The 27,344-nt window shown below is 37.3% G+C and overlaps 1 protein-coding gene across 4 annotated transcripts in view; it reads left to right on the top strand.

The window, feature by feature from the left end:
• Positions 1 to 27,344, top strand: part of AKT3 (AKT serine/threonine kinase 3) — a 327,384-nt gene that overhangs the window by 158,016 nt on the left and 142,024 nt on the right. For all 4 annotated transcript variants that reach the window (XM_023632779.2, XM_023632783.2, XM_070255721.1 and 1 more), the window contains 2 exons: positions 7,566 to 7,677; positions 21,992 to 22,136. In XM_023632779.2, the coding sequence (XP_023488547.1) occupies positions 7,566 to 7,677; positions 21,992 to 22,136 (257 nt within the window). The remainder of the gene's footprint in view (positions 1 to 7,565; positions 7,678 to 21,991; positions 22,137 to 27,344) is intronic.

Raw genomic sequence — 27,344 nt, forward strand, 5'->3', positions numbered from 1 at the left:
TCAACATTCAACTGTTTCAGCCTTGTCTAGTTTATTTTGGTACATACTTTGAGGAAAGAATCTAATGTTATTTTGGAAGGATTTTCTATCTTTTTATTAAAAATTTCAGACATATAGATAAAGAGAGAAAATAGCTTGTTGAACTCTCATATATTCATTACCTAGACTTAACAGTTAACATTTTACCATATTTGCATCATCTTTTGTTAAAATATTTAAAGTAAATTGTGATAATCGTGACATTTTATCCCTGAATTCTTGAGTAGGAATCTCTAAACAATAAGGACATTTTCGTATGTAATTCCTATACCATTATCACACCCAATAAAATTTACAAATATTTAATATTGTCTAATACGAATTCATACTCATATTTCCCCAGTTGTCACCTAAAATATCTTTCACAATTTACAGTGGGCTTGTTTAAAGCAGCCTGTGTTAAGGACCGCATGTGGCGTTTGATGAGTGTGTCTCTTAAGCCTCTTCTAGCCTAGAAGAGTTACATGTCCTCTATCCCCACCCCTACTTTGGTTGCATGCCAGGATTAGGGTCCCACCAGGGGATAATCCTCTTTAACCATCCCTCTGCTGTGTTCAGAGCCGGGGCAAACATTGGTATCAGGTGAAAATTATCCTGAATTTCTTTGTAGGAGACGGTGTCCTACAGGGAGAGGGCCAAGCCCTGGGAAGGTATGTGGAATGTGTGGGAGAGGGTGGGGGCAGTCACCTCGCTTTGACAGATGATTACTGATTGTTTGAGGCGGGTTTCCTAGCAGTATATCCTTTCCAGAAGAGCATGGAATTTGGAGTCAGATAGATCTGGGGGCAAATCCTTATAGAGTTACTTGCACGCTGTGTGTTTTGGGGCAAGTTATGTAGCTAGTCTCAGTCTCAGTCTGCTCACTTGTAAAACGAAGGGTAGTCACGTAACACCTCGTAGGTTTGTCCTTTGGGTGAAACAAGTAACATTTAGGAACCACCAGCGGGTGCAGTGCCTGACACAGTGATCCCTGAGCAGACAGCCCCTGTGGACTTACTCTTCTCACCAGGCACTTGCCCCCAGGACACCTCCCTCTCAGTGGATTGAACTGTCTCTTGAAGGTTGTTTGTCGAGTCTTAATTGGGCACTACGCATTTTTGCTCCTGGATAGTAAAAATTTAAACAAAAGAAAGAAATGCTTTTTACCCCTTTCAAAGAATATCCACAATAGTATATTATACTGGGGACTTTAAAATAAACTCGCTTTATGGGCATTATAACTCACAGTTAGCATTATTTGGTTATGTGATTTAATTATAAGTAGAATCTATTACTATGCCTTTGTTTCTTGCATTGAATGTTAGTAGAATTTATTTTTTTATTTTTTAGTGAGGAAGATTGGCCCTGAGCTACATCTGTTGCCAGTCTTCCTCTTTTTGGTTGAGGAAGATTTTTGCTGAGCTACATTTGTGCCATCTTCCTCTGTTTTGTATGTGGGACACCACAGCAGCGTGCCTTGTGCAGTGGTGTGAGGTTCGCACTCGGGATTGAACCCACGAACCCCACTGAGGCAGAGCACGTGAACTTAATCACTATGCCACTGGGCCAGCCACAGTGTATGTTTTTGTGATCTGGCATGTTGCAGTCCCTAATTTAATTGGCTTTCAGGTTTAGAGAGTAATTACAGCTTTGGATAAACTTAGTCTTCTGTGGTTCAGAAAGGTAGAGTAGGCAGAATGTTTGAAATTTAGCTTGTGGTTTAACTTGATCAGATGAGTTTAACTAGTATAACTATCTAATTTAAGTACCAGTGTAACTAACACTCTACTGAAAAGTATCATAAGTTATGTTATATTAAAAGTTAGCTCCCTCGCATTTTCTATAGGAGCACTTGCATTAAATGGTTCTGGGAGTCACAGATAGTCACTTGGTTAATAGCTTTTTAGAAACTCTATCTGAAATTTCCACTTTTGTTTTTAAATTTTATTTGCCTACCTTGAATTGGGAATCTTTACATAACTAAAGGAAAATATTCTTCTAAAGAATTATTGTCTGATCTATTTATTAATCACCGTGTCCATTAAGAATTCTCTTTAAGAATTAGTCTCTTCTAAGAATAAAAGTTTTCAGACATGAACCATGTTCTGATAACTTTGTGGCATGTATTTCTTCAGTTTACAGAGCACTGCCAGATGTGTTCATGATTGCGTATCACGGCTAACATAAAAGGACTCAAAAGTTTCTCTGTTTACTGGCTCGCTTGTTTTAACATGATAATTTAAATTTTCAGTTGTTTTGAATTCGGATTCAACTCTGATGACATTTGTTTATCTACAGCGGTAAACCCTGAGACGTTGTGGGAGAGTGTTCTCTTCTCTTGGTGTTGACACAACTACCACTTGAATATTTTGAGCTAGCTTTTGGTAGCCAGTTCTCTCTTCTACAGTCTCAGACGAATGGGTATTACTTAGAAATTGGATTCATTTATAGAGTATTTCATATTGAAACCTATAAAATCTAGGTTTATTTGCATTATACTACTTGTTCATAACTACATGTAACATTTTTGTTGAACTAGAGGCTTCAGGAGGACCTGACTAAAACCTTTGTACCATTAGTGAGTTACTTCTTTATAATTACACATGTAGCATGATTAATAATGAAGTTTGGGGTGTGTTGTAAGCTTGTAGAGTTTCTTAGCTCATTTTTCTTACTCACTGTGTCCAGAATCTTGCATAGTGCTTGTCCCATAATTGGCATTTCATTTATGTTGTTGAGTCCATGAATACTTAGCCTATTTAGTCAGAACAGCCAAGTTCTGCATAACTACTTAAGTCATTGCATTATTATTTTAATATTTTTCTAAAACTATCCTATATGTAAATACAAAATTTGATTCTTTTTTTTTTTTTTTTTAAAGATTCGCCTGGGCTAGCATCTGTTGCCAATCTTTTTTTCTTCTTCTTCTTCTTCTTCTCCCCAAAGCCCCCCAGTACATAGTTGTATATTCTAGCTGTGAGCGCCTCTGGTTGTGCTATGTGGGACACTGCCTCAGCATGGCCTGATGAGCAGTGCCATGTCCGTGCCCAGGATCCGAACCAGCGAAACCCTGGGCTGCCAAAGTGGAGCTCGCGAACTTAACCACTGATTCTTTTCTAAACAATTCCTTGTTAGTGGTCTGCTTGGGAATGATAATTAAAGTAATCACTTTTATTATAATTTTTATAAATTACAGTAATTGATAATTGCTTAGAATCTCATATGTAGTATTTTTTTTGGTGAGGAAGATTGGCCCTGAGCTCACATCTGTTGCCAATCTTCTGCTTTTTGCTTGATGGAGATGGTCACTGAGCTAATGTCTATGCCAGTCTTCCTCTGTTTTGTCTGTGGGATGCCACCACAGCAAGGCTTGATGAGTGGTGTGTAGATCTGTGCCTGGGATCTGGGCCTGTGAACCCCAGGCCACCAAAGTGGAGCGTGCAAACTTAACGACTACTCCATTGGGCTGGCCCCTTATATGTAGTATTTCAAGTAGCTTAAAATTACAGTGTTGAGAAGTTCTTTAAATTTTAGCATTTAAACTTAAATTAGGTATAGTATTGAAAATATGCTTCCTTTAAAGTTTTACTTAAATTCCTAGTAGTGTTTTTAAAGATGGGAACCTAGGGGCTTAGTGATGCAAAGCTCTTTGCCTAGGATCTCACAGCAGATACTGTGTCATGGAGGTAGGGTTTGAGTCTGGTGTTCTAATTTTAAAGTCTCTTATCTTAGTTACCTTGACATCACCATCATGGGAAACTTAAGTAAAACTGAAATAGGTGAACGTAGGAGTGGGCATTCTTTCTTTCCTTTTCTATTCTCCCCTTTTTTCGAGTATTTTTGTAAGGCCTGGCTCTCTTTTAAATGTCTGTCCTCCATTCTTTACATTAAAAGCCAATTAGCCAATTACTCAGTCATCAAGTATTTACTAAGTACCCTTACGTGGTGTCACTGTCGTAGGTGCTATGAGTAAGAGTTATGCATATAATTCCTAACTTTTAAGTAATTTATCTAGCAAGGACATCAAATTAACATATATTTTTGTATATGTTACACATATACCGTAAGACAGTATAGTGAACCTGTAAAACGGTATAGTGAACACCGACTGGAAACTTACTAGGAGTTTTGTAAAGAAGGAAATGGGAAAGGACAGTGGGCTTCAGAGAGACTCAGATTGGGTCTGTGCTTCATGGGCAGAGTAAGTCAGAGGAAACTATGCGGTTCTTTATTGGTATAATATCTTGGATATTTTAAAACTTTCGTATGTCAAACAAAAAATAAAAATTGGCATATTATATTTGGTATTTCTTTAACATTCACATTTCAAAAAGTATATTGCTGTACAAGATTTAACTGTGAAACAGTGGATTTTATGATCCACTGCTTCTGCCACTTTTTCATTATTTTGTGCACCACCAGGTTCTCACTTCCCTCCATTTTAAATTCCTTAGTTGATTGTCTAAACCGCTCCTTTGTCTTACATCCTCTGTTCTGTTCCACTTTCTTGCTTTGTCAGACTTGCTTGGTTAACTTACAGCTTTGCTCAAATCCAGTCTTTGTGTCCCCCATCTGCACCCATGCCGCTGAATGTATCTGGGGAGAAATGCACAGCATGATTCCTGATACTTTAAATTCTTGGTAATTCACTTCCAGTGGGCCCTTAGTGCTGAACAGCAGTCTTGGTCGATTTCCCTAGTCCATTTGCTCCTCCATTCTCCTACAGGGCTGTTACCTATCTTCTCTATTCTCAAGCCCCAGTGCGTCCTCTTCCAACCTTGTTCTTAAGGATGGCTTTACATCCTAATTCATTGAAAGAATAGAAGCAATGAGAAAATAATTTCTCCCAACTCCTACTTGCATCTGTGTACTCGCAGCATTAGAGCCCTTTGCCCTGTCTTCTCTCCTCTTGCACCACTAAACTGCCTGAACTCCTAACTGGCGCAGCCCTCTGCTTGTCCAGCAAATCCTCCCTTCTTGACTATGTAAGGAAGTTGCTTCAGACATTTTCTCCTCTTTCCTGTGTCATCAAAATTACCTTCTTGTTAGATTCTTACTATCAGAATTCACATATTTAGACATTATTCATTGAGTGTCTGCTATGTGTCAGGCTCCGTTCTAGGGTACTAAGAATATATTAGTGGAACTTAGATTCTGGTTGAGGAGACAGACAGTAAACAAGAAAGATCCTAAGCCAGTCATCTGATACGTTCAAAGATGATAACATACTGTCGGGAATGAAGGGTAGAGCAGGTAAGAGGGGGAGGGGAGTCCTGGGGAAGGGATGCAATTGCAGTGTTAAGTAGCAGGTCAGAGTTGATCTAAGACTTGAAAGAGTTGAGGAAGTAGCTGTGGGGTGTCTGAGGGGAAAAGATGCCAGGCAGAGGGCACAGCCAGACGAAAAGCTCTAAGGAGAGAGCTTGCAGCGTGCTGTCGGGGAGCTGCCGGGAAGCAGGTGGCTGGCGGAGTGGCCTGAAAGAGGGTCAGAAACTTAAGTAGGGTGGATGCGAGGCCCGGATCGTGTGGGGCCTTTGTAGATCATGTGATGGCCTTCGTCTTCTATTCTTAGTGAATTGGAAACGTTTCAAGATTTTTTCTTGCAGTCATTCATTTTAAGAAGATTTCTGACTGCATGTGTCCAGAGCATACTGCAGTGAAGGGTAGGAGAAAGTTGTTCTGAGGTTGTTGAAGTATTCATGTGAGGGATAGTGAGGGCTTCTTCCCAGGTGGTGGAAGAGCTGAGAAGTGATCCTGGATAAATTTTGAAAGTGGAGCCAACAGCATTTCCAGAATGAGATGTAAGAGAAGACGGACTTAAAAATGATTCCAAGGCTTTTGCCTTGAACAGTTGAAAGGGTGGAGGCGCTGTCATCTGAGGTAGAGAAAGCAGCCGCAGGGGTTTGCAGGGGGAGCAAGGGTGCGGGAGACCGGGAGCTCACAGTGGACAAGCTCAGCCGTCTCTTAGAACACAGTTCCTCTCTGCAGGTACTTACCCAGCCTTCCACGGCTCTGAGTGGGGAGATCTGGTTTCATGGCACCTGGGGAGGTTTCGGCCTTGGGCGGTGAGAGTCTGAAGTGGAATTGCATCAATGGAAAAGCCAGGTAGTACTGGTGAATACTACCAATATAAAAAAAAAATCACCGCAGATTTTCAGTCTAGATGGTAGAAAAATTGGGAAAGCCAGGTGGAAGAACAGATTTAGGAGGAAAGATAGTGGATTTGGTTTTAGGTGTGGTACCAGTAATTAACGAGGTAGAAATATCTACTGTGTAGTTAGACATGTATATCATAAAATAGAGATCCAAGATAGAAAGAAGTTTGTGTTTTGATATTGGTTAAGCTGAGAGATGATGGCCGAAACCATGAAAGCTTGTTAGGAAAGTGAAGAAGACTAAGCAGAGACCCTTGAGTGAACGATGTTTTGTAGTGTAGAGTCAATAAAGAATTAGTCCAATGTGATCAATGACCTACTTAGTCCTATAAAGACATAGAAATGGTAGTTGATAGCTGCTAATGATGGAGATGGGACAAAACAGAGAAGCAATGAGAAAATACTTTTGAATTTGTCAGCTAGTTTCTTTCAAAAGAGCAATGTCGGTAGACAACCTACCCTACTTTCTCTTGTTACCCTATACCAGGTATCATTTAAAGTCCACCTTTAATAAATAAAGTACACCTAATAATAATAACTAACATTTGTTGAAAACTTATTATGATTCACACAGTAAGTATTGCATTGGTTTATTATTAATCCCCACACCAATTTTATGAAGTAGATACTCTTATTTTTTCCGATTTAATACTTGAAGACAAGAGAGATTAATTCACTTGTCCAGGATTGCATAGTTCATGGTAGGAAAAAGAAACTGAATTCAGGCACACTGATGTTCAGTCCATACTTTTAGCCACTACACTATGCTCCTTTTCTTTGAAGTCTTCCTAGTTATTCCCTGGCACATTTTATCACTTTCTGGCTGACTGGCTCAAGGGGCTGTGATTACTGAGAGTTTTAGGCAGTGTATACTGTCAAAAGGCTGATAGGCTAGGCAGGGATAAGGTTACCTTCTTAACATAAATAATAACATAAGGTAGTCTATGCTAAGTGGAAAATGAGGGATACAGTAATAAGTATGAGAATGTGGGTGGGGGGAGGGTCAATCTAGGACCAGGTGTTATAAAAGGTTTTGTGGAAAGAGTAGGATTTGATCTGGACCCTAAAGGATAGCTTTTCTTATGACTGTTGGTGATTGCATGTGGGTAGGGGTGAAATAAATGGAAAGCATTCCAGGTAGTCAGAAAGCTGGAGCAAAGGTATAGATATAGGAAACAGCAAGACGTATTTGGGGAAAGTTCAGTAGTCCAGTTTGGCTGATGAATAGAATTGGAAAGGAATACTGAGGTCAGGCTGTGAACAGCCTTGAGTGGAGATCCATAGAAAGCTGTGAGGTTGCAGTGTTTGGTTAGAATAGAACCCTATAGTTCTCAGCTATTTACTTCTTGATTTAAATATGAATATATTCAAAGAGACCTTTTATTTTATTTCTAGAATGCCAGTTAATGAAAACAGAACGACCAAAGCCAAACACATTTATTATCAGATGTCTCCAGTGGACCACTGTCATAGAGAGAACCTTTCACGTAGACACTCCAGAAGAAAGGTAAGAAATTCATTTCTTCCGTTGTGTGAAAAAGCAACAATTCATCTAAAGTTGTAGTGTGTATCTGACTTCCCCATTTGTAACTATATGTAAATCTATTTGTAAAATACTGTAGTCCCTTAATTACAGTCATATGTTGCTTAACGACGAGGATATGTTCTGAGAAATGTGTCATTAGGTGATTTTGTCATTTTGTGAACACCATAGAGCACACTTACACAAACCTAGATGGTATAGCCTAGTACACACCTAGGCCAGATGGTACTAATTAGTGGGACCACCACTGTATGTGTGATCTCTCGTCAAGCGGAATGTTGTTATGCAGCACGTGGCTGTATTCTCTGTCGGGTTCCAGAATACTAAATCAAAACGTCTAGAAGTGCTATAAGATATACTTTTTAACAGAAAACAGAACATATGAGTTAAAATATAAATGAAAGAAGAGAGTTTTATAACCCAATTTTTTAAAAAATGGTAGAATTGATTGTGTTCATGTTTGGAATTCTGAGGCTGGTGATGGCAGAAGGTTTCGAGTAGGATGCCATATGCGGTGGCTGCCTGGAGTCTTATGTGGAGAAGGGTTCTGAGATTGAGTCTAAGCTCAGTGAGGAAAACATCAGGATTGATTGGCACTGGCTGTCGTCATTGCTGGAGGGGAGTGGCAACATGTCAGTAACTCGCTCGCCAGCTTCATCAGCGCTGCACTTTCATCCTCCTGTTCCACCATCCAGTCCTGCCACACCTCCCACCCCTTGATTCTGTCTTAATACCTTTATCTGGTGGCTCTGATACTGAGCTAGGTACAACAACCGCAGCTACAAAATCATTTTCCTGCACGTTATGTTATGATGTTTGATCCAAATCAGCAAATTTGTGAAATTAAATGTTATTAGCCTTATTTTCCAAATGAATAATTAGGTCTTAAGAGACTTGTCTAAGATTAACAAAAACAGTCTCTCCCTAAAGGCTGGTAAATAGTGAAGTATTATTTTAATAATGCTTTTTTGGCCAAAAAATGTAAATGGTAATGTGTGATTACTTTAGGAAACGTAGAAAAGAAAGAAAAATGGAAAAGAAGTAGAAATTACTCACAGTCCTATTCTATAACCAGGGCTAAGGACTGACCATTTTTTTTATACACTTTCAGTATTAATCTGTGCAGATGTCTTTAGGCCTTTAGTATACGTACAGTTTGGGATGTCTTCCCTCCACCCCTCCACCCCACTGTCTTCCCTGGGCATTTCTATATGCTGAGTGCTCAGTGTGCTTATACCTCAGCCCATATCTGTGGTTGAGCTTCCTATGTATCTTTCGGGTCTGAGCTTAAAATGTCACATTTCCTACAAAGCCTTCTCTGACTCTTGTAGATTGGTGCCCCTGCTATATACTTACAAATCTCCTTGTACCTTTTATTTCAAGTATATCACCACTGTAATCTTTGTTTGCCTTTCTCCCTGACTAGAAGATTCTTGATTGGCAAGGATCATATCTTCCTTGCTCATTATTTTATCTTTGACACATAGTCCAGGGTTCAACATAGTATCTGTTGACTGGCTGACTGAATGGAGTATTTCCCATGTCAATATATGTTATTTGAAAATGTTATTCTTAGTGGATTTATAACATCCCATTGAAGCATGATTCATTTTCTCATTTATGTTTGCAAAGCTGGACTTAAGCCATATCTTAAGACTTTAAAATAGTTTGCTGTTCCTGCGGTAATATCACACTGCTTTTTTGAACAGCCATTCTCTTCTGCGTTTGTGACTAGAACAAAGCAGTTTTAGTAAAAATGAAAAACAGTGTATTTATATTTGCTATTGGAGTGTGCTTTTCTGTATTCATCTAGAATATGGTCTTTGAAGATTTTATATGACTTTAGTGTTAAAGAAGACTTAGAAAGATGTAGTAAGAGTTAGGAAAACTCTATGTTTTCTATATTCTGCCCGCCAGTCTAAAGTCCTTACTTGTTGTAAACTAAATGTATGTCTCTTATCCAGCTAAAAAAATTGTATTTATTTCATTACATGATGTAAGTTTGGAATCTAACCATTTTTTCCAAAAAAATGAGACCATTCTTTCAGCTCCATTTATCAAATAATCCACTCTTTTCTCACTGGTTATGGATGACACATATGCATAAATGTTTGTATTTTTAGGTTTTTTCTTTTTCTCCCTTTGATTTTTCTGTAATTCTAGTAGTAGGACCACGTGGTTTTTATGAAGGAAGCTTTCTAAAACTTTTAACTTCTAATAAAGCAAGACTTCAATTGTTACTATTTTTTCCCCAATGTTCTTAGCTTTTCTAAGTACATTCTTTTTTTTAAATTGTGATTTTAAAAAAAACATGAAATCTACCCTCATAAATTTTTAAGTGTGTAGGACCGTATTAACTATATGTGCATTACTGTATAGCAGATGTCTAGAACTTTTTCATCTTGTATGACTGAAACTCTGTACCCAATGAATAGCAACTCCCTGTTTTCCTCTCTCCCAGCCCCTGCCAACCACCATTCTGTCTGCTTCTGTGAGTTTCACTACTTTAGATACCTTATAGAAGTGGAAGCATATAATATTTGTCCTTTTGTGACTGGCTTATTTCATTAGCATAACGTCCTCAAGCTTCATCCACGTTGTAGCATAAGACGAGATTTCCTTCTTTAAGGCTGGATAATATTCCATTGTGTGTTTATACCGTATTTTCCTTATTCATTCATCCATCAGTAGACATTTAGGTTGTTTCCACATCTTGGCTATTGGGAACAATGCTGCAGTTAATATGAAAGCGCACATCTCTCTTCAGGATCCTGATTTCTGTTCTTTTGGATAAATACCCAAAGTGAGACTGCTGGACCATATGGTAGTTCTGTTTTTAATTTTTGGGGGAACCTCCATAGTGTTTTCCACAGCAGCTGCCACCATTTTACATTCCCGTTTTACAGCAGTGTACAAGGGTTCTGGTTTGTCCACATTCTCGCCAACACTTGGTGTGTTCTTTTCTTTTTTTTTTTAATAATGGTCATCCTAACAAGTGTGAGGTGACAACTCACGTGGTTTTCATTTGCCTTCCCCTTATGATCAGTGCTGCTGAGCATCTTTTCATGTACCTGTTGATCATTGAATATCTTCTTTGGAGAAATGGCTGTTCAAGTCTTTTGGCCATTCTTTAATCAGGGTATTTGTTTTTTTGCTATTGAATTGTTGGAGTTCCTTAGATATTTTGGGTATTAACCCCTTATCAGATATATGGTTTCTTCCATTCCATAGGTTGCCTTTTCACTCTCTTTATTGTTTCCTTTGCTGTGCAAAAGCTTTTTAGTTTGATGTAGTCCCACTTGTCTATTTTTACTTTTGTTGCCAAGAAACCATTCCCAAAACCAGTGTTAAGAAGTGTTATCCCTGTTTTATTCCAGGAGTTTTATGGTTTCAGGTCTTATGTAAGTCTTTGTGTATGGTGTAAAATAAGGGTCCAATTTCATTCTTTTGCATGTGGATATCCAGTTTTCTCAGCACCACTTGTTGAAGAAACAGTCATTTCTCCATTGTGTAGTCTTGGCACCCTTGATGAAGGTCATTTGATTGTATATGCGTGAGTTTATTTCTGGGCTCTCTATTTTCCATTGGTCTATATATCTGTCTTTATGCCAACGCCATACTATTTTCATTACTGTAGCATTTTTGTTTTTTGAGGAAGATTAGCCCTTAGCTAACATCTGCTGCCAATCCTCCTCTTTGCTGAAGAAGACTGGCCCTGAGCTAACATCCGTGCCCATCTTCCTCTACTTTATACGTGCTTTGTACTGTGTTTCGAAGTCAGGAAGTGTGATGCTTTCAGTTTTATTCTTCTTTCTCAAGATTGTTTTGGCTATTTGGGATCGCTTGTGGTTCCATATCAATTTTAGGATTATTTTTCTATTTCTGCAAAAAATGCCATTTGGCTTTTGATAGGGATAGCATTGAATCTGTAGCTCACTTTGGGTAGTACAGAAATTTTGACGATATATTAAGTCTTCTAATCCATGAGCATAAGATGTCTTTCCATTTACTTATTTCTTTAATTTCTTTCGTTAGTGTGTTGTGGTTTTCAGGTACAGATCTTTTGCTTCAACTCATGCCCAGGTTGAGTTTATTCCTAAGTATTTCATTCTTTTTGATGCTGTTGTAAATGAGATTGTTTTCTTGATTTCCTTTTCAGATGCTTGTTGTTAGTGTATAGAAATACACCTGATTTGTATGTTAATTTTGTATTCTGCAACTTTGCTGAATTCATTTATTAGTTCTTTTTTTTTTTTAAGATTTTATTTTTTCTTTTGTCTTCCCAAAACCCCTCCGTACGTAGTTGTATATTTTTTTAATTGTGGGTCCTTGCAGTTGTGGCATGTGGGATGCCACCTCTGCATGACTTGATGAGTGGTGCCATGTCCATGCCCAGGATCCGAACTGGCGAAACCCTGGGCCACCGAAGCAGAGCGTGCAAACTTAACCACTCGGCCATGGGGCTGGCCCTATCATTTACTAGTTCTAACAGGTTTTTTTTGTGTGTGGAAACTTTGGAGTTTTCTCCCCACAAGATCATATCATCTGTAAACAGAGGTAATTTTACTTCTTCCTTTCTGATTTGGATGCCTTTTCTTTCTTTTTCTTGTCTAATCCCTCTGGCTGGGACTTCAGTACTATATTGAAGGGAAGTGGTGAGAGTGGTCGTCTTTGCCTTCTTCTGATTTGGAGGAAAAGCTTTCAGTTTTCCACCATTGAGTATGATGTTAGCTGTGGGCTTTTTATGTATGGGCTTTATTATGTTGAGTTAATTTCCTTCTATTCCTAGTTTTTTGAGTGTTTTATCATGAAAGCATGAGTGTTTTATCATGATGTAAGTTCATCAGGGATATTAACCTGTAGTTTTCTTTTCTTGTGGTGTCTTTTTCTGGCTTTGATATCAGGGTAATGCTGATGTTATAAAATGAATTTGGAAATTTTCTCTCTTCTCATTTTGGAAGAATTTAAGAAGGAAAAGTTTGATACAATTCGCCAGTGAAGTCGTCTGGTACTGGGGTTTTCTTTGTTGGGAGGTTTTTGATTACTGGTTTAATCTTATTTATTATTGGTTTGTTCAAGCTTTTTATTTTTTCTTGATTCAGTCTTGGTAGGTTGTATGTTTGTAGGAATTTATCCATTTTTTTTCAGGTTATCCAATTTGTTGGCGTAGAATTGTTCGTAGTAATCTCTTATAACCCTTTTTATTTCTGTGACATTAGTTGTAATGTCTCCTCTTTCACTTCTCATTTTGAGTCTTCTCTCTTTTTTTCTCAAAATTAATCTAGCTAAAGGTTTGTCAATTTTTTGATGCTTTGGAAAAACCAACTGTTAGTTTCATTGATTTTTTTTCTATTCTCTGTTTTGTGTATTTCTGCTCTAATCTGTATTATTTTCTTCCTTGTGCTAACTGTAGTCTTAATTATTCTTTTTCTAGTTCCTTGAGGTATAAAGTTAGGTTATTTATTTGAGATCTTTCCTCTTTTTTAATTTAGGCATTTACCATAATAAACTTCCCTTTTAGTACTGTTTTTGCTGTACCCTGTAAGTTTTAGTATGTTGTGCTTTTGTGATTTCTTCTTGGACTTGTTAGTTGTTGAAGAGTGTGTTGTTTAAGAGCCGCATATTTACAAACTTTTCGGTTTTCCTTCTGCTATTGGTTTCTAGCTTCGTTGAAGCTAGAAAAGATACTTGGTACCATTTCAGTCTTCTTAAATTGGTTGAGACTTGTTTTATGACCAAACATTGGTTTTGGAGTATGTTCTGTGTGCACTTGAGAAGAATGTCCATGCTGCTGTTGTTGGGTGGGGTGGTTCTGTCTGTCTGTTAGGTCCATTTGATCTAAATAGCATTGTTCCAGTCCTCTGTTTGCTTATTGATCTCAATGTTCTGATGCTCTCTCCATTATTAAAAGTGGGGTTTGAAATCTCCTATTATTGTGTTGCTATCATTTCTGTCTTCGGTTCTGTCAATGTTTGTTTCATATATTTGAGTGCTCTCATGTTGTGGCATATATATGTATAATTGTTAGATGTTCCTGGTGAATTCACCCTTTATCATTGTATAGTGTTCTCCTTCGTCTCTTGTTCCAGTTTGTGACCTAAAGTCTGCTTGTCTGCCAGAAGCACGCCTGCGCGTGTTCTATTTTGTTTATCATTTGCATGGAGTATCTTTTTCCTCCTTGCACTTGAACCTGTGTGTGTCCTTAAATCTGAATGAGATTCACTAGACAGCATGCATTGGATCTTCTTTTTTTAAATCTATTCAGCCACTTTGTGTCTTTTTATTGAGTTTAATTCATTTACATTTAAGGTAATTACTGATAGGGAAGGACTTACTATTGCTATTTTCTCATTGTTTTCTGTCTGTCTTGTTGCTTTTCTGTCCCACTTTTTTGTGTTTCATTGAATTTTTTGTAGTAATGTGCTTTTATTCCTTTCTCATTTTCTTTTGTGTATCTTTTATAGGTATTTTCTTAGTAGTTACCTTGGGGCTTATATAAAATATCTTAAAATTATAACAGTCTATTTTAAGCTGATGACAGCTTAACTTCAAATTGTGTACAAAGCTCTTTTCTTTTATTTCAACTCCCATACTTTATGTTCTTGATGTCACAAACAGCATCTTTTTATATTGTGTATCCATTAACATATTTTCATACTTATAATTTTTTTTACTTTTTTTGACCTCTGTACCAGAGCTAAAAGTGGTTTACAGACCACTGTTACACTATTACAGTATTCGGTATTTGTCTATAAATTTACCTTTACCAGAAACTTTGTACGTTAATATCCTTTTGTGTTTCCATCTAGTGTCCTTTTGTTTCAACTTCAAAGACTCTCGAGCATTTCTTGTAAGGAAGGTCTAGTGGTGATGAACTCTTTCAGCTTTCGATTACCTGGGAAAGTATTTTTGAAGGATCGTTTGTCCAGGTATCATATTCTTGGTTGGCAGTTTTTGTCTTTCAGCACTTTGAACATATCATCCCACTGCCTTTTGGCCTGCAAGGTTTTTGCTGAGAAATGCAGTTCATAGTCTTCTGTGGGCTTCCTTGCAGATGATGAGTTACCTTTCTCTGGCTGCTTTCAACATTCTCTGTTTCTGTTTGACTTTTGCAAATTTGATTATAATGTGTCTCAGTGTAGATTTCTTTTGGTTTGTCCTAGTTGAATCTGGATATCCATTTCCTTTTCCAGATTTGGAAAGTTTTTAGCCACTATTTTTTCAAATAAGTTTTCTTCCTATTTCTCCCTCTCTTCTCCTTCTGGGACTCCCATAATGTGTTTAGTGGGCCATTTGGTGGATACCATATGTCCCTTAGGCTTTCTTCACTCTTTTTCATTCTCTTTTCTTTTTGCTCCTGGATAATTACCTGGATAATTTCAGAAGACATGTTTTTGAATTTGCCAGTTCTTCTGCTTCATCAAGACTGCTGTTGAGCCCTTCAAGTTAATTTTTCAATTCAGTTATTGTATTTTTAAGCTCCAGTTTGTAAAAATATATTCTCTCTCTTTGTTAATATTCTTATTTTGTTCCTGTATCATTGTACTGAGGTTATTGCGCATCTCTCTGATAGGTATTTTGAATTCTTTGTCAGATAATTGATAGGTCTCTTTTTCTTTAAGATCAGTTTCTGGAGATTTTATTCTTCTGATTGAACCATATTTCCCTGTTTCTTTGTTTGCCTTGTAAGTTTGTGTTGGGATCTGCACATATGAGAAACAGCCATCCCTCCTGTCTTACAAGACTGCCTTCATATAGGGAATAACCTTCACCAGTCAGCCCAGCTAGAGATTTTGGGGGTCTTTCAAACTTTTTCTGTGGATGTAACTTCTCTGGATTTGTATGTGTAAATCTCCAATTAGAGAGACTTTTCGGTTTCTTTCTCAGGAGTTTGTAATCTCCTGCTCCCTCTGGAGCCTGTTTCCAATATTGCAGGTTTTCAGGAGCCACCACAAGCCTCCTTGGTCTCTTTTGTTCTCAGCACCACCTAGGCTTCTAGATTATGCAAGGTCCCATAGGGCTCTGAGTCAGGCAAGACAGAAACCAGTTCCAGGGGCCATTCCCTGAAGAACCAGAATGTTGGATGCACACTCCGCTCTTCTCTTCCCCGCTGAGGGAGAGGCTGCTGAGCTTTATCATCTTCTGTCTGCTGTATGTGCGTCCTGTAGAGCAGCAGCAAGCTGCCCAACTCTTTTTTGTTCTCAGTAGCCCTCGGACATTTAGAGTCTTCAAGATGGGCAAGAAACAAACAAGTCCTTGGGCAGACCCTTAAAATGCCAGAACATTGGACACACATTCCAGCTTTTTCCCTCCCCAGAGAAAAGCCAACAGTTAGCGGATTTCTCCCACTCACTCTATGCTGAGCTGGGAGGAGGGACTATGCTGAGTGAGTGCATGCCAAACCATACCATCATCTTTGTTCTCTGACCTGGTGCCCTTTACTGTCCACGCATGTGCACGCATACACTCTCCTTTTGTTACAGCTATATTGAACTACTTGTAGTTTCCCAATATTAATTGTATAGTGGGCTCTTGTATCCTTTGGCTCTCTCTGGTCTCTTTTGCTCTCCTATGCCAGAATATCTTCCCTTGCTTGTCTCTTCCTCATACTTTCTTCCTGTCCCAACTCATCTTGTACCTCTCTATTGACAAATCATCTCTCTCTTTTGGTCCCCATCCCAAACTTACCATTGTTTTTCTTTGAACACCACTGTACCCACTGCATACTTGGTATCATTTTACCTGTAACACTTTGTTGTACTTATTCCCAATACCAAGGTTTCCCCTATCTTTGTAAGTTCTTACTGCATCATGGCTTATTTGAGTTTTAGTAGCACACATATTTAGACATTTTAATCAAATATCTGTTTTTAAATAAATGGTCAGCTTGTGGAAATTGTTTAGTTTTGTGCAAGTAGTTTGTAGACTTTAAAAAATGAATTTACTTGCTTCATAGGGGTCTCCATTTTGTTTTCGAAACTGGCTACATTTTCTAACATTACATAGGAATTAAACAATTGGATGCCTTCTTTCACTTAGTAAGATAATTTGGTCCAATGTATACATATATATCTACAAAGGAGTATTATCATATATATATGATATGTTATATTATTGTATTTTATTATATAGTAATGTTAATATAGTAATTAATAATATTCTTAGGTATATATAATATATGCCTATGTTGGTTGATTATGGTGAATTAGGTAATTTAGGTCAGTAGTCTAAGCACTACTAGAAAAGCTGGAAAAAATGTTTAAAAACAAAAAAGACCACCCTAGGAGTGCCTGCTAATTCTGGAAGACCTGTCTGCGATGGGGAGATTGGAGTATCTGTCAGCTCTGGTGGTCGTATTCTGGAATCCAGGACCTGCCAAAGAGCAGGACAATAGATCACTACACGTGAGGTTGGCCCTCTAAAGGATTATACTCTAGAAGAAAGGTGAACTATATACAGATTTACCTTTTAAGATTTGAAGTCTAGCTTTAGATTATTTCAGGCCTTAAGTTTGGTTAACATGATCCCCTTTTGCTAGTCTCCTAGGAGCCTGTCAAAAGCAAATATAAACTGTAAAAGAAGATTTTATCCTCCTAGCCCTCAAACTCTCTCTTACTTTTTCATGCACATTGTTTAGTACTCATTAAAAATCAACAAGTACACAAAGATTCAATCCAGTGTGGCCAGAACCACAGAGCCATAAAGACAACAGAGCTGGCTTCATGGAGGTCCCAGATGATGGAGTTGTCAGACAGAGATGAAAAGGGCTGTGTGTTAGTATGTTCAAGGACATAAAAGTTCAGGCTGGGAACTTGATCAGAGTGCTAGAAATTATAAAAATGAATAAATTTGGAATTGTAAATTTGAAAAATAAAATATTTAAAATTTGAGTGCTAGTGAATGGTTTTAACAGTAAATTAGGCCAGTATTAGGGAAAATTACTCAACTCAAAGATAGGTTATAACACAATATCCAGAATGAAACATGAAGAGAGAAAAGGGTAGAAAATAAAAATAAATAAGTAAGAACATAGGAAAAAAATTAAATCTTGAAAAAAATTAAGAGGCTGGCCCCGTGGTCAACTGGTTAAGTTTGTGCTCTCTGCTTCAGCGGCCCAGGGTTTCGCCGGTTCAAATCCTGGGCGCAGACATGGTACTGCTCATCAGGCCACACTGAGGTGGCATCCCACATGCCACAACTAGAAGGACCCACAACTGAAAGATACACAACTATGTACAGGGGGGCTTTGGGAGAAAAAGAAAAGAAATAAAATCTTAAAAAACAAACAAATAAATAAATAACAGAATGTAAGACGTAGGGAATGCAGAGAGAAGGCCTTACATACACCTAATTGGAGTCTCAAGAAAGAAGAGTGAAAGAATGGGACGGAAAGTTTTTGAAGAGATAATGGCCAAAAATTTTCCAAAATGGCTAAAAATATCAAATCACATATATAAGAAGTTCTGTAAATCTCATGCAGAAAAATACAAAGAAAACCCACCTTGTCCGATTAGACTTTTGAAAACAAAGGACAATGGAAAAATCCTTACAGAAGATAGAGAAAAAAGATACTTTGCCTTCAAAGGAGCAGCAGTTAGAACAAAAGGTGCTATATCAACAGGAATAATTGACACGGAATATATGGAATAGAACGATAATTGGAGATAACGGAATGATATCTCCAAAGTGCTGAAAGAAAATAGGGCTCATGAGCAAAAATTTCTTCCAAGACTAAAAGCAAAATGAAATCAGTTTCAGTCAGAAATTGATACAGTTTGTTGCCAGCAGACCTGCAGTAAAGGAAATACTAATAGATTATTCTTTAGACAGAATAAAAATAATCCCAGATGGGAGGAGAGATGCAGGAAGAATTAAAATGGTAAATCAGTCTATAAAGCCAAATGAATATTGATCTTTTTCATAATAATAATTATATATCTTGTGGTTTAATTATATGAAGAATAAAAAACCCTGAAGTAATGCCGTAGAAATTGAGTTTGAGGAAAGCACGGAGCTAATGTCTTATGATGTCACTGCATTTTCTGGGGAGAGTTAAAAGTATCTTAGACTTTGCTAAGTTGACGATGATGTTATAATTTCAAGGATAACTGCTAAAAGGAAAGCAAGAGTATGATGACTACCAGGTTAATATGAGTGGAAACAGAATCACAAAAAATTAATTGATCCAGAATGCATTATATAAGTGGACTATGTAAAGTTACAGATGTATGGAAAAATACAGCAAAAAAAAAACATGGCTGAAAAGACAACAGGAAAATTAAGATGGAATTCTGAAAAATTTAAATAAAATAGTAAAACAAAAACAGGCAGGAAAAGAGGGAAAATAAAAGAGGAGACAAATAGAAAAAAAGTAAAATAGTAGACTCATGTGCAATCATATAAAAATTGCATTAAATATTAATGGATTAAACACTGTAATTAAGAAGTAGAGCATTTCAGAATTGATGAAAATACGAGCCCACTCATGCTGTCTATGAGAGATGCACTGTAAATAAAAAGACACAGCTGGGCTGGAAGTAAATGGGTTGGAAAAGATATGTCATGCAAATAATAAGCATAAGAAGGAGATTTTGCTATATTATATCAGATTTCAAAATTAAATATATTCCTAGAGAGTATGGGGATACTTTATAATGATAAAATGGTCAATTGAACCAGATGATATTACAATCATGAATATGTATGCATGCAATAACAGTGTTGAAAAGAGAAAGAGAAACAATCCCTCAACTATATGTGGAGATTTTAAAATTTGTTTCAGCAATCAATAGAGCAACTAGTCAAAAAATTAGCAAAGACATAGAATAACACTATTAATCATCTTGATATAATTGATATTTATGGAATAATACACCCAAAAGTAGTAGAATATACATTGTTTTCAAATGTACGTGGTACATCACCAGGATAGGTCATATTCTGGATCATAAAACAATTCTTAATATATTTGGGAAGATTGAAACTATACAAAATATGGTCTCTGGCCTCAGTAGGATTGATTAGAAATCAATAACAATAAGTGAACTAGAAAAACTCAGAACTATTTGGAAATTAAACAACATGTCTCTTAATAATCATATGGTCAAAACCAAAATTCACAAGGGCCATTAGAAGATGATTTTAAATGAATGATAATGAAAAAAAGCATATCAAAATTTGTGGGATATAGCTAAATGAGAGCTTAGAGGGAAATTTGTTGCCTTAAATGCCTATATTTGAAAAGAAGAAAGGTCTTAAGTCATAACCTAGGCTTCCTACTTAAGAAACTAGAAAAGTAGAGGAAATTAAAGTAAACAGAAAGAAGGAAAGAATAGAGATTAGAAATCATTGAAATAGAAAACAGAAAAATAGTAGAGAAAAATCAATAAACCAAAGCTAGTTCTTTGAGAAAAAAGAAGTTAATAGAATTAGAAAACATCTTGGAAGATTGTTAGAGAAAAACGAAAGAGGAAAGACACAGATTACCAATACTGACCCTAGAACACCTGAAGAGCCCGGTATCAATGAACAGAACTGAGTTAGTAATTTAAAGACCTTTCTTTAAAGAAAACTCCAGGTCCAGATGGCTTCAGTGGTGAATTCTGTCAAACATTTAAAAAACAGATATTACTAATCCTACATGATTTATTTCAGAAAATAATGGAGGAGAGAACACTTCCCAACTCATTTTGTAAGGCCACTGTCACCCTTATTCCAGAAATTGGGCAAAACTGTCATGAAATGAGACAGCTATAGGCCAATATGCTTGTGAATATAGATGCAAAATTTCTTAACAAAATTTTGACAAATGAAATTCAAAAACACGTAAAAGGGATAATGCATCATGACCAAATGGAGTCTATCCCAAAAGTTCAGTTGCTTTAACATCTGAAAATCGTTCAACTAAATTCACTCTATTAATAGGAGAAAGGAGAAAAACTACATGATCATTTCAACAGATGCAGAAAAAGCGTTTGACAAATTCAACACCCTTTCATAACAAAAAAACTCAACTGACTAGAAATAGAAAGGAACTTACTCAGCTTGATTAAGGGTATCTATGAAAAGCTACCGCTTACATATACTCAAATCTGAAAGGCTCAATACCTAATAAGATCTGGAACAAAGAACGTCTGCTCTCATCACTTGTGTTTAGGTGATTGGTCTGATCTAGGGCATCGTAAGGCAAGGAACAGGAGTAAACCGCAGACAGATTGGAGAGGAAGAAGTAAACTGCTCGTATCGTAGACAGCATGGTTGCATACGTAGGAAACCCAGAAAAATAAAAGCTTCCAGAACTAATAAGTGAATTTAGTAAGGCAGCAGGATACAAGGTCACCACACACAAAGCAACTATATTTCTAAATACTAGCGAGAAAAATTAGAAATTTAAAATTTAAAGCCTCCACAATAGCATAAAATAATGCTTAGGAATATATTCAATTAAAGATGCACAGGACTGTTCCAGAGAAAGTTACAGAACATTGCATTGGGAAATTAAAGACGTAGGTAAATGGAGAGCCAGACCGTGCTTGTGGATTGGAATACTTAATTTATGAAGACGACAGTTCCCCCAAATTGATCTATCGAGTTCATGTAATTCCACTCCAAATTCAGGCTTTGTCTTAAGAAATCAGCAAGCTGACTTTAAAGTTTATATGGAAATAAATGATTCTTGATCGGATAGCACAGCTGTCAAAAAATAAGAGCTTGATACTCATGCTCCTAAGACTTATTGTTTAAGCTACAAACTTCATGCCTATCGTTTTTGTTTTTTTTTTTTTTTTCAAAAAGAACTTATCTAGGATCTGGAAACAGTGAAAGGTTTTGGCTTTGAAAACCTTTTCTTAGAATTTCTGTTGCACCACAGTAAAGTTCTTGAGTATGTCAATGATGGGCTTACAATGGCTAAACAAAAGATTTAAAAAAGTGCAGTAAACTTATGGGGATCAATTTACTTCATAGGTAAGATATGTACAGACAATTAAAATTTAACTATACATTTAAAGGATTTTAACTGAATTTTCTTGTAATTCTCGTCTTCTTTTTTTTCTTTAACATATATCCAAATAAATGGTGTTACAGACGTTAGGTCTGTAATATAGAACGCTTATAGGATTAATTTCATCTTGGAGTAAGAATGGGAGATATATTTATGTGTATGTGTGCGTATTATCCTGGAATAGAGTTTATTTGTGTTGATTTCATAGTTTATAAAAGGGAAATATTTGAGTCGTTTACCAACCTCTGTTAATGGGAAATTTTACTTGTTTTATAGGGAAGAATGGACAGAAGCTATCCAGGCTGTAGCAGACAGACTTCAGAGGCAAGAAGAGGAGAGAATGAATTGTAGTCCAACTTCACAGATAGATAATATAGGGGAGGAAGAGATGGATGCTTCCACAACCCATCATAAAAGGAAGGTGGGAAATAGTAACTTATTCCTCTACTCAGCACACTTATGTTTATGGAAGAAATATAATAAAACTGCCATTTGCACAGATTGTTAGCTGATTATCTTATGATATGAACAATATGGGTGTGGTGGTTTTTATTCCAGTGAATCTGAAATACCTGTTGTTGTTTAAAACCAAGTAGTTAGAGCATCATCTCAGTGGTCAGCGGTTAGTGCTGAATGCTGATAGGGCTCGTTAGGAAGTTATGGCTGATGTGCCACCAAACTACTTTATAATTTGCGTTTTTCCCTATTCTTGTTGATACCATTTTAGAAGTTTGGAAATAAAATGCTTTCCCTAATGATTTGGTTCTTTTCCATTTGGCATTCTGTGTGCTCCTGAAAGCAGAAGCAGAAATGGCTCTGGTGTACTTCCTGCTTGGTGCCTCACCTCACTAATGTCAGCAGGAAAGTGAACAGTCTTGGAAATCATAGCTTTTTATTTTAATGGCTGCTCCTGAGCCAATGAGGGAAATAGATTTTCCCTTCCCTCAGTGCTCCAGAATAATAAGTGCCAATTTATATGTTTGTGGGAAGTGTAAGTTATCTTTTTCATTGCTAGAGAAAATTGAAAAGCAATTTCCTTATGTAAAAAATGGTATTAAAAGATTAAAGGATATAGGTGTTCAAAATAGAGGAGCATGCCATCTTTCATGTGAGAATGTATTTGTTATAATAGATTGTAAATTAATCCACAGGTAGGGAAACACTAATTTTTAAGGTGATTATCCATGTAATTTGGTATTAGCGCAGTAATTAAGAACTCTTTGGATGTAGACTGCCTGAGTTCAAATCCTCCTTCTTCCACCTGTTCACTGTGTGAACTTGGTGAAGTTACACAGTCACAACTTAGAATTGGTTAATTATCATTTTCTCATCTGAAATTTCTGTTCTAATTAGAATTATACTCTATGCTTGACCTTGGCCAATGTCTGAGAACCCTTTGTGTCTTCCTTGAAGACATATCCTCTATTTATTAGTTGAACTGAATCCCTATTTTTTCTGAGTCACTCCCCCTTGTTCCTCAGTCAGTGCAAAGAGAATAACAATCTAGCTTTACCCACCTACTCGGAGATAAGAAAACTTCTTTTGCATGTGTATGTGCAATGTACACAATTAACTTGAAATTTGACTATGCTTATAAATTTAAAATCAGATCCTAGTTAATCTCATCCTTTGAATTATAAATCTACCATACCATTTAGTAAGACGCTATACCAGCTATACCCTGTTTAATTCTGTGGAATTCCTAAAATTCTGCTTAATAACAAAGAATAATAATAAGATGCTATTGAGGCAGTTAGAGGTTGAGAGTGAGGTGTTTATACCACCCTAACTAGAAATATTGTTACAGATGGATGGAAGAATTTTGGAAATGAATATGTAAATTTACCAGAAGAACTTTCAGTGAAGAGAGACAAACATTTTGAAAGATGTAAAAATGGAAAAGTATGGAGGATTTTATGTTTTCTGTTAAGGCTGTTTATAAATGATTATAAAAACGTAATACATTTCCTCTTTTCATAATTACCAGTGTGGAATATCTTAGAATTTACCATCTTCACTAATTGTCACTTGTGAACATTTATTATCTGCTGGTTTTGTGCTAGGCTCTGAGCAGTGCTTTTATATATACTATCATTTAATCCTCACAAGAATCGTCTGAGGTAGGTACTCTTATCACCCCATTTTACAGTTGAGTTATCTGACATTCAGAGAAGTTAAATATCTTGTTCAAGCCTGTGAGGACTTTTAATTATACACTGAACAACTTCAGCCTGCAACTTACTTCTTTTTGTTGATTCATGTATCTTAAGCCTCTAATAATCTCTATAATTGTTATATTCATAACCAAGTTATATTGGAAACAAAATTATGATTGTACTCTATTTCTTAAAATATGTTGTCAAACTGTTGCACTTACACAGTGTTTGGCTATTAGTTAATCCCATTTTATATTAGAGCACTCTCGGAAGAATTTCATTATTACAGAATAGTGATAGAAAGTGAGGTCCTTGGAGTCTGCTGCCTGGATTCGAGTTCTGGCTCCACCATGTGTGTAATTGTGGGGAAAGTGTCTTCCTCTATAAAAGGGAGATTAATTTATGTCGTTGTGAGGATTCAAATGAGGGAATATGTGTAAAGTGCTTATATACTAAGTGCTCAGTGAATATTAGCTATTGTTGGACTTCATCCATACAAAGGTAATTAAACATACGTATATTTTTTAAGCGGATTCTTGTAGAATTCTCCCACTGAAACTGAGTCTCCAAACAGAAAAGTTAGTAGAGTCAGAGAAATGTTAAATTTTGAGGTATTCATCGTCTTATTTGGCTTCTATCTGATGAAAGTTAAGGCTATCATATTTTTTTAAACCTCCTTGTTCCTAAGTATTGCACTCCTTAAAATATATAATATTTTATATTATTTTTATTTTTTATATTTTATAATTATTATGTAATATTTTATAATTATATATTGCTTTTCCTATGAAAATGTCATAAAGCAATTTATAAATTCTTTTCTAATTTTTATCCTCAAGAATTCAGGTTCAGTTTATATGATATTTAGTGTTAGGACACAGCGGGTATCATTTTACAGTGCTTTTAGATATAAAATGAGAAAGGTCCTGTGAAAATGAAGTTTTGAGGAATAAAAGGACATTATGACCTAGTTATGAGGAGAATGTCTCTTAGTTCTTTATTGCCATGCAATAAAATACTCCGGGTTATTTTTTATTTATTTATTTATTTTTTAAATTTTTCTCCCCAAAGCCCCCTGTTACGTAGCTGTATATTTTAGTTGTAGGTCCATCTAGTTGTGCTATGTGGGACGCTGCTTCAACGTGGCCTGACAAGTGGTGCCATGTCCACACCCAGGATCCGAACCCTGGGCCGCCGAGGTGAAGCGTGCGAACTTAACCGCTTGGCCACCGGGCCAGCCCCTAAACTACTGCAGTTTAATGTCTTAAAGCAGTACTAGTATGTTATTTCTCATGATTTTGGGGGTTGCCTGGGCAGTTCTGCTCAGCTCAGATGGATCTCAGGCAGCTGCATCTCCCAGGGCCAATTCTTGCTTCTCCTCCCTGTGGTCCCTGTCTGCAGTGCTGTCTCATCGTCCAGGGCCTCTGTCTAGCGGATAGCCCGGGCTCCCCTCCTCCCTGTGGTCCCTGTCTGCAGTGCTGTCTCATCGTCCAGGGCCTCCGAGTGGATATCCTGGACTCCCCTCCTCCCAGTGGTTCCTGTCTGCAGTGCTGTCTCATCTTCCAGGGCCTCTGAGCAGATAGCCTGGACTCCCCTCCTCCCTGTGGTCCCTGTCTGCAGTGCTGTCTCATCGTCCAGGGCCTCTGTCTAGTGGATAGCCCGGGCTCCCCTCCTCCCTGTGGTCCCTGTCTGCAGTGCTGTCTCATCGTCCAGGGCCTCTGAGCGGATAGCCCAGACTCACCTCCTCCCTGTGGTCCCTGTCTGCAGTGCTGTCTCATTGTCCAGGGCCTCTGAGCGGATAGCCCGGGCTCCCCTCCTCCCTGTGGTCCCTGTCTGCAGTGCTGTCTCATCGTCCAGGGCCTCTGTCTAGCGGATAGCCCGGGCTCCCCTCCTCCCTGTGGTCCCTGTCTGCAGTGCTGTCTCATTGTCCAGGGCCTCTGAGCGGATAGCCCAGACTCACCTCCTCCCTGTGGTCCCTGTCTGCAGTGCTGTCTCATCGTCCAGGGCCTCTGAGCGTATAGCCTGGACTCCTTACAGCATGAGAGCTGGATTTCAGAATGACTTTTCCGAGAGGGAGAAAGTGTAAGCTGACAGGCTTAAAGGCGAGGTCTGGAAGTGGCACAGTCCCTTTGATCGTAGTCTGTGTTCGAGGCCGGATGCAAGGCCAGTCCAGGGAGAAGGAAAGGTGACTCCCTCTCGTCCTGGGAAGTGGCATGTGCGCACAGGGGATTGGTGGCGGCCATCTTTGGGGACTACCTCACACAAAGAGCTTTGTTGTTAGAGAGTGTTCTTTGATTCTTAAAAATCTACTAATCAAAATGGAATTACTTAATATTACCTCTTATTTGTTCAAATGACTCTCACTTTAACTATATTCTGTACATGTAGTGCTACATGTTTGATTTTTAGTTGAATCAATGTGTACTTTGTTATTTCCTCTGATATCTTTTGCTGCTTTTTATTAGAACTAGAGACATTATTGAAGGGTTAAGACATTAATATATAACTTGACATTTGGAAAAATTATCAAAATCATAGGTAGCAAATAATGTTGATAAGGAACGTAAGCATTCATTCATGAAATCTTTAGAATTTTATGTATATCTACATGACAGATATTGGTCTGTAGTTTTCTTGTGATATTTTTGTCTGGTTTTGGTATCAGAGTAATGATGGCCTCATAGAATGAATTGGGAAGTATTCTCTCCTTTTCAGTTTTCTGTAGGAGTTTTTATAGAATCGGTATCATTTCTTCCTTAAATGTTTGTAGTCTTCACCAGTGAAACCATCTGGTCCTGGAGTTTTCTTTATTGAAAGGTTTTTGACCATGAATTGAATTTTCTCAACAGATATAGGACTATTCAGGTTAAATGTTTCTTTCTGAATGAGGCTTGACAGTTTGAGACTTTCAAAGAGTTTTGTTCATCTCATGTACATTGTCGATTATTGAAATAAAGTGGTATATAGTATTCCTTGTGGTCTTTTTAATAGCTGTACAATCTGTAGTGATGTCACCTCTCTCATTCCTGATATTGGTAATGTGCATCTTCTGTCTTTATTTTCCTAACCAGTCTGGCTAGAAGCTTATCAGTTTTATTGATCTTCTCAACTTTTCTCTACTGTTTTTCTTTCTTTTAAAAATTTAATTGATTTCTGCTCTGATCTTTATTGTTTCCTTTATCCTAATTCTTTGGATTTAATGTCCTCTTTTTCTGGTTTCTTAAGGTGGAAGCTAAGGTCATTGATTTGAGACATTTACTTCAGATGAGTGATAAACAGAAAAAAATAGTTATAAAAGTGCACGAACATGTTTAATAACTTTTGAATGTCTACAGACCCAGAGACTTAGCTTGTTGTTCATAACCCCCCTTAAACTGACTTTAAATGTAAGATGCTAAAGTGAGCATACCCAGTTGTCTCCCCTTCCATTTAAAGCCCATTAAAATGACAGTAGAGAAATGTTTAAGAGGGAC

The sequence above is a fragment of the Equus caballus genome, chromosome 30 (genome assembly GCF_041296265.1).
Source record: "Equus caballus isolate H_3958 breed thoroughbred chromosome 30, TB-T2T, whole genome shotgun sequence".
Classification (NCBI taxonomy): domain Eukaryota; kingdom Metazoa; phylum Chordata; class Mammalia; order Perissodactyla; family Equidae; genus Equus; species Equus caballus.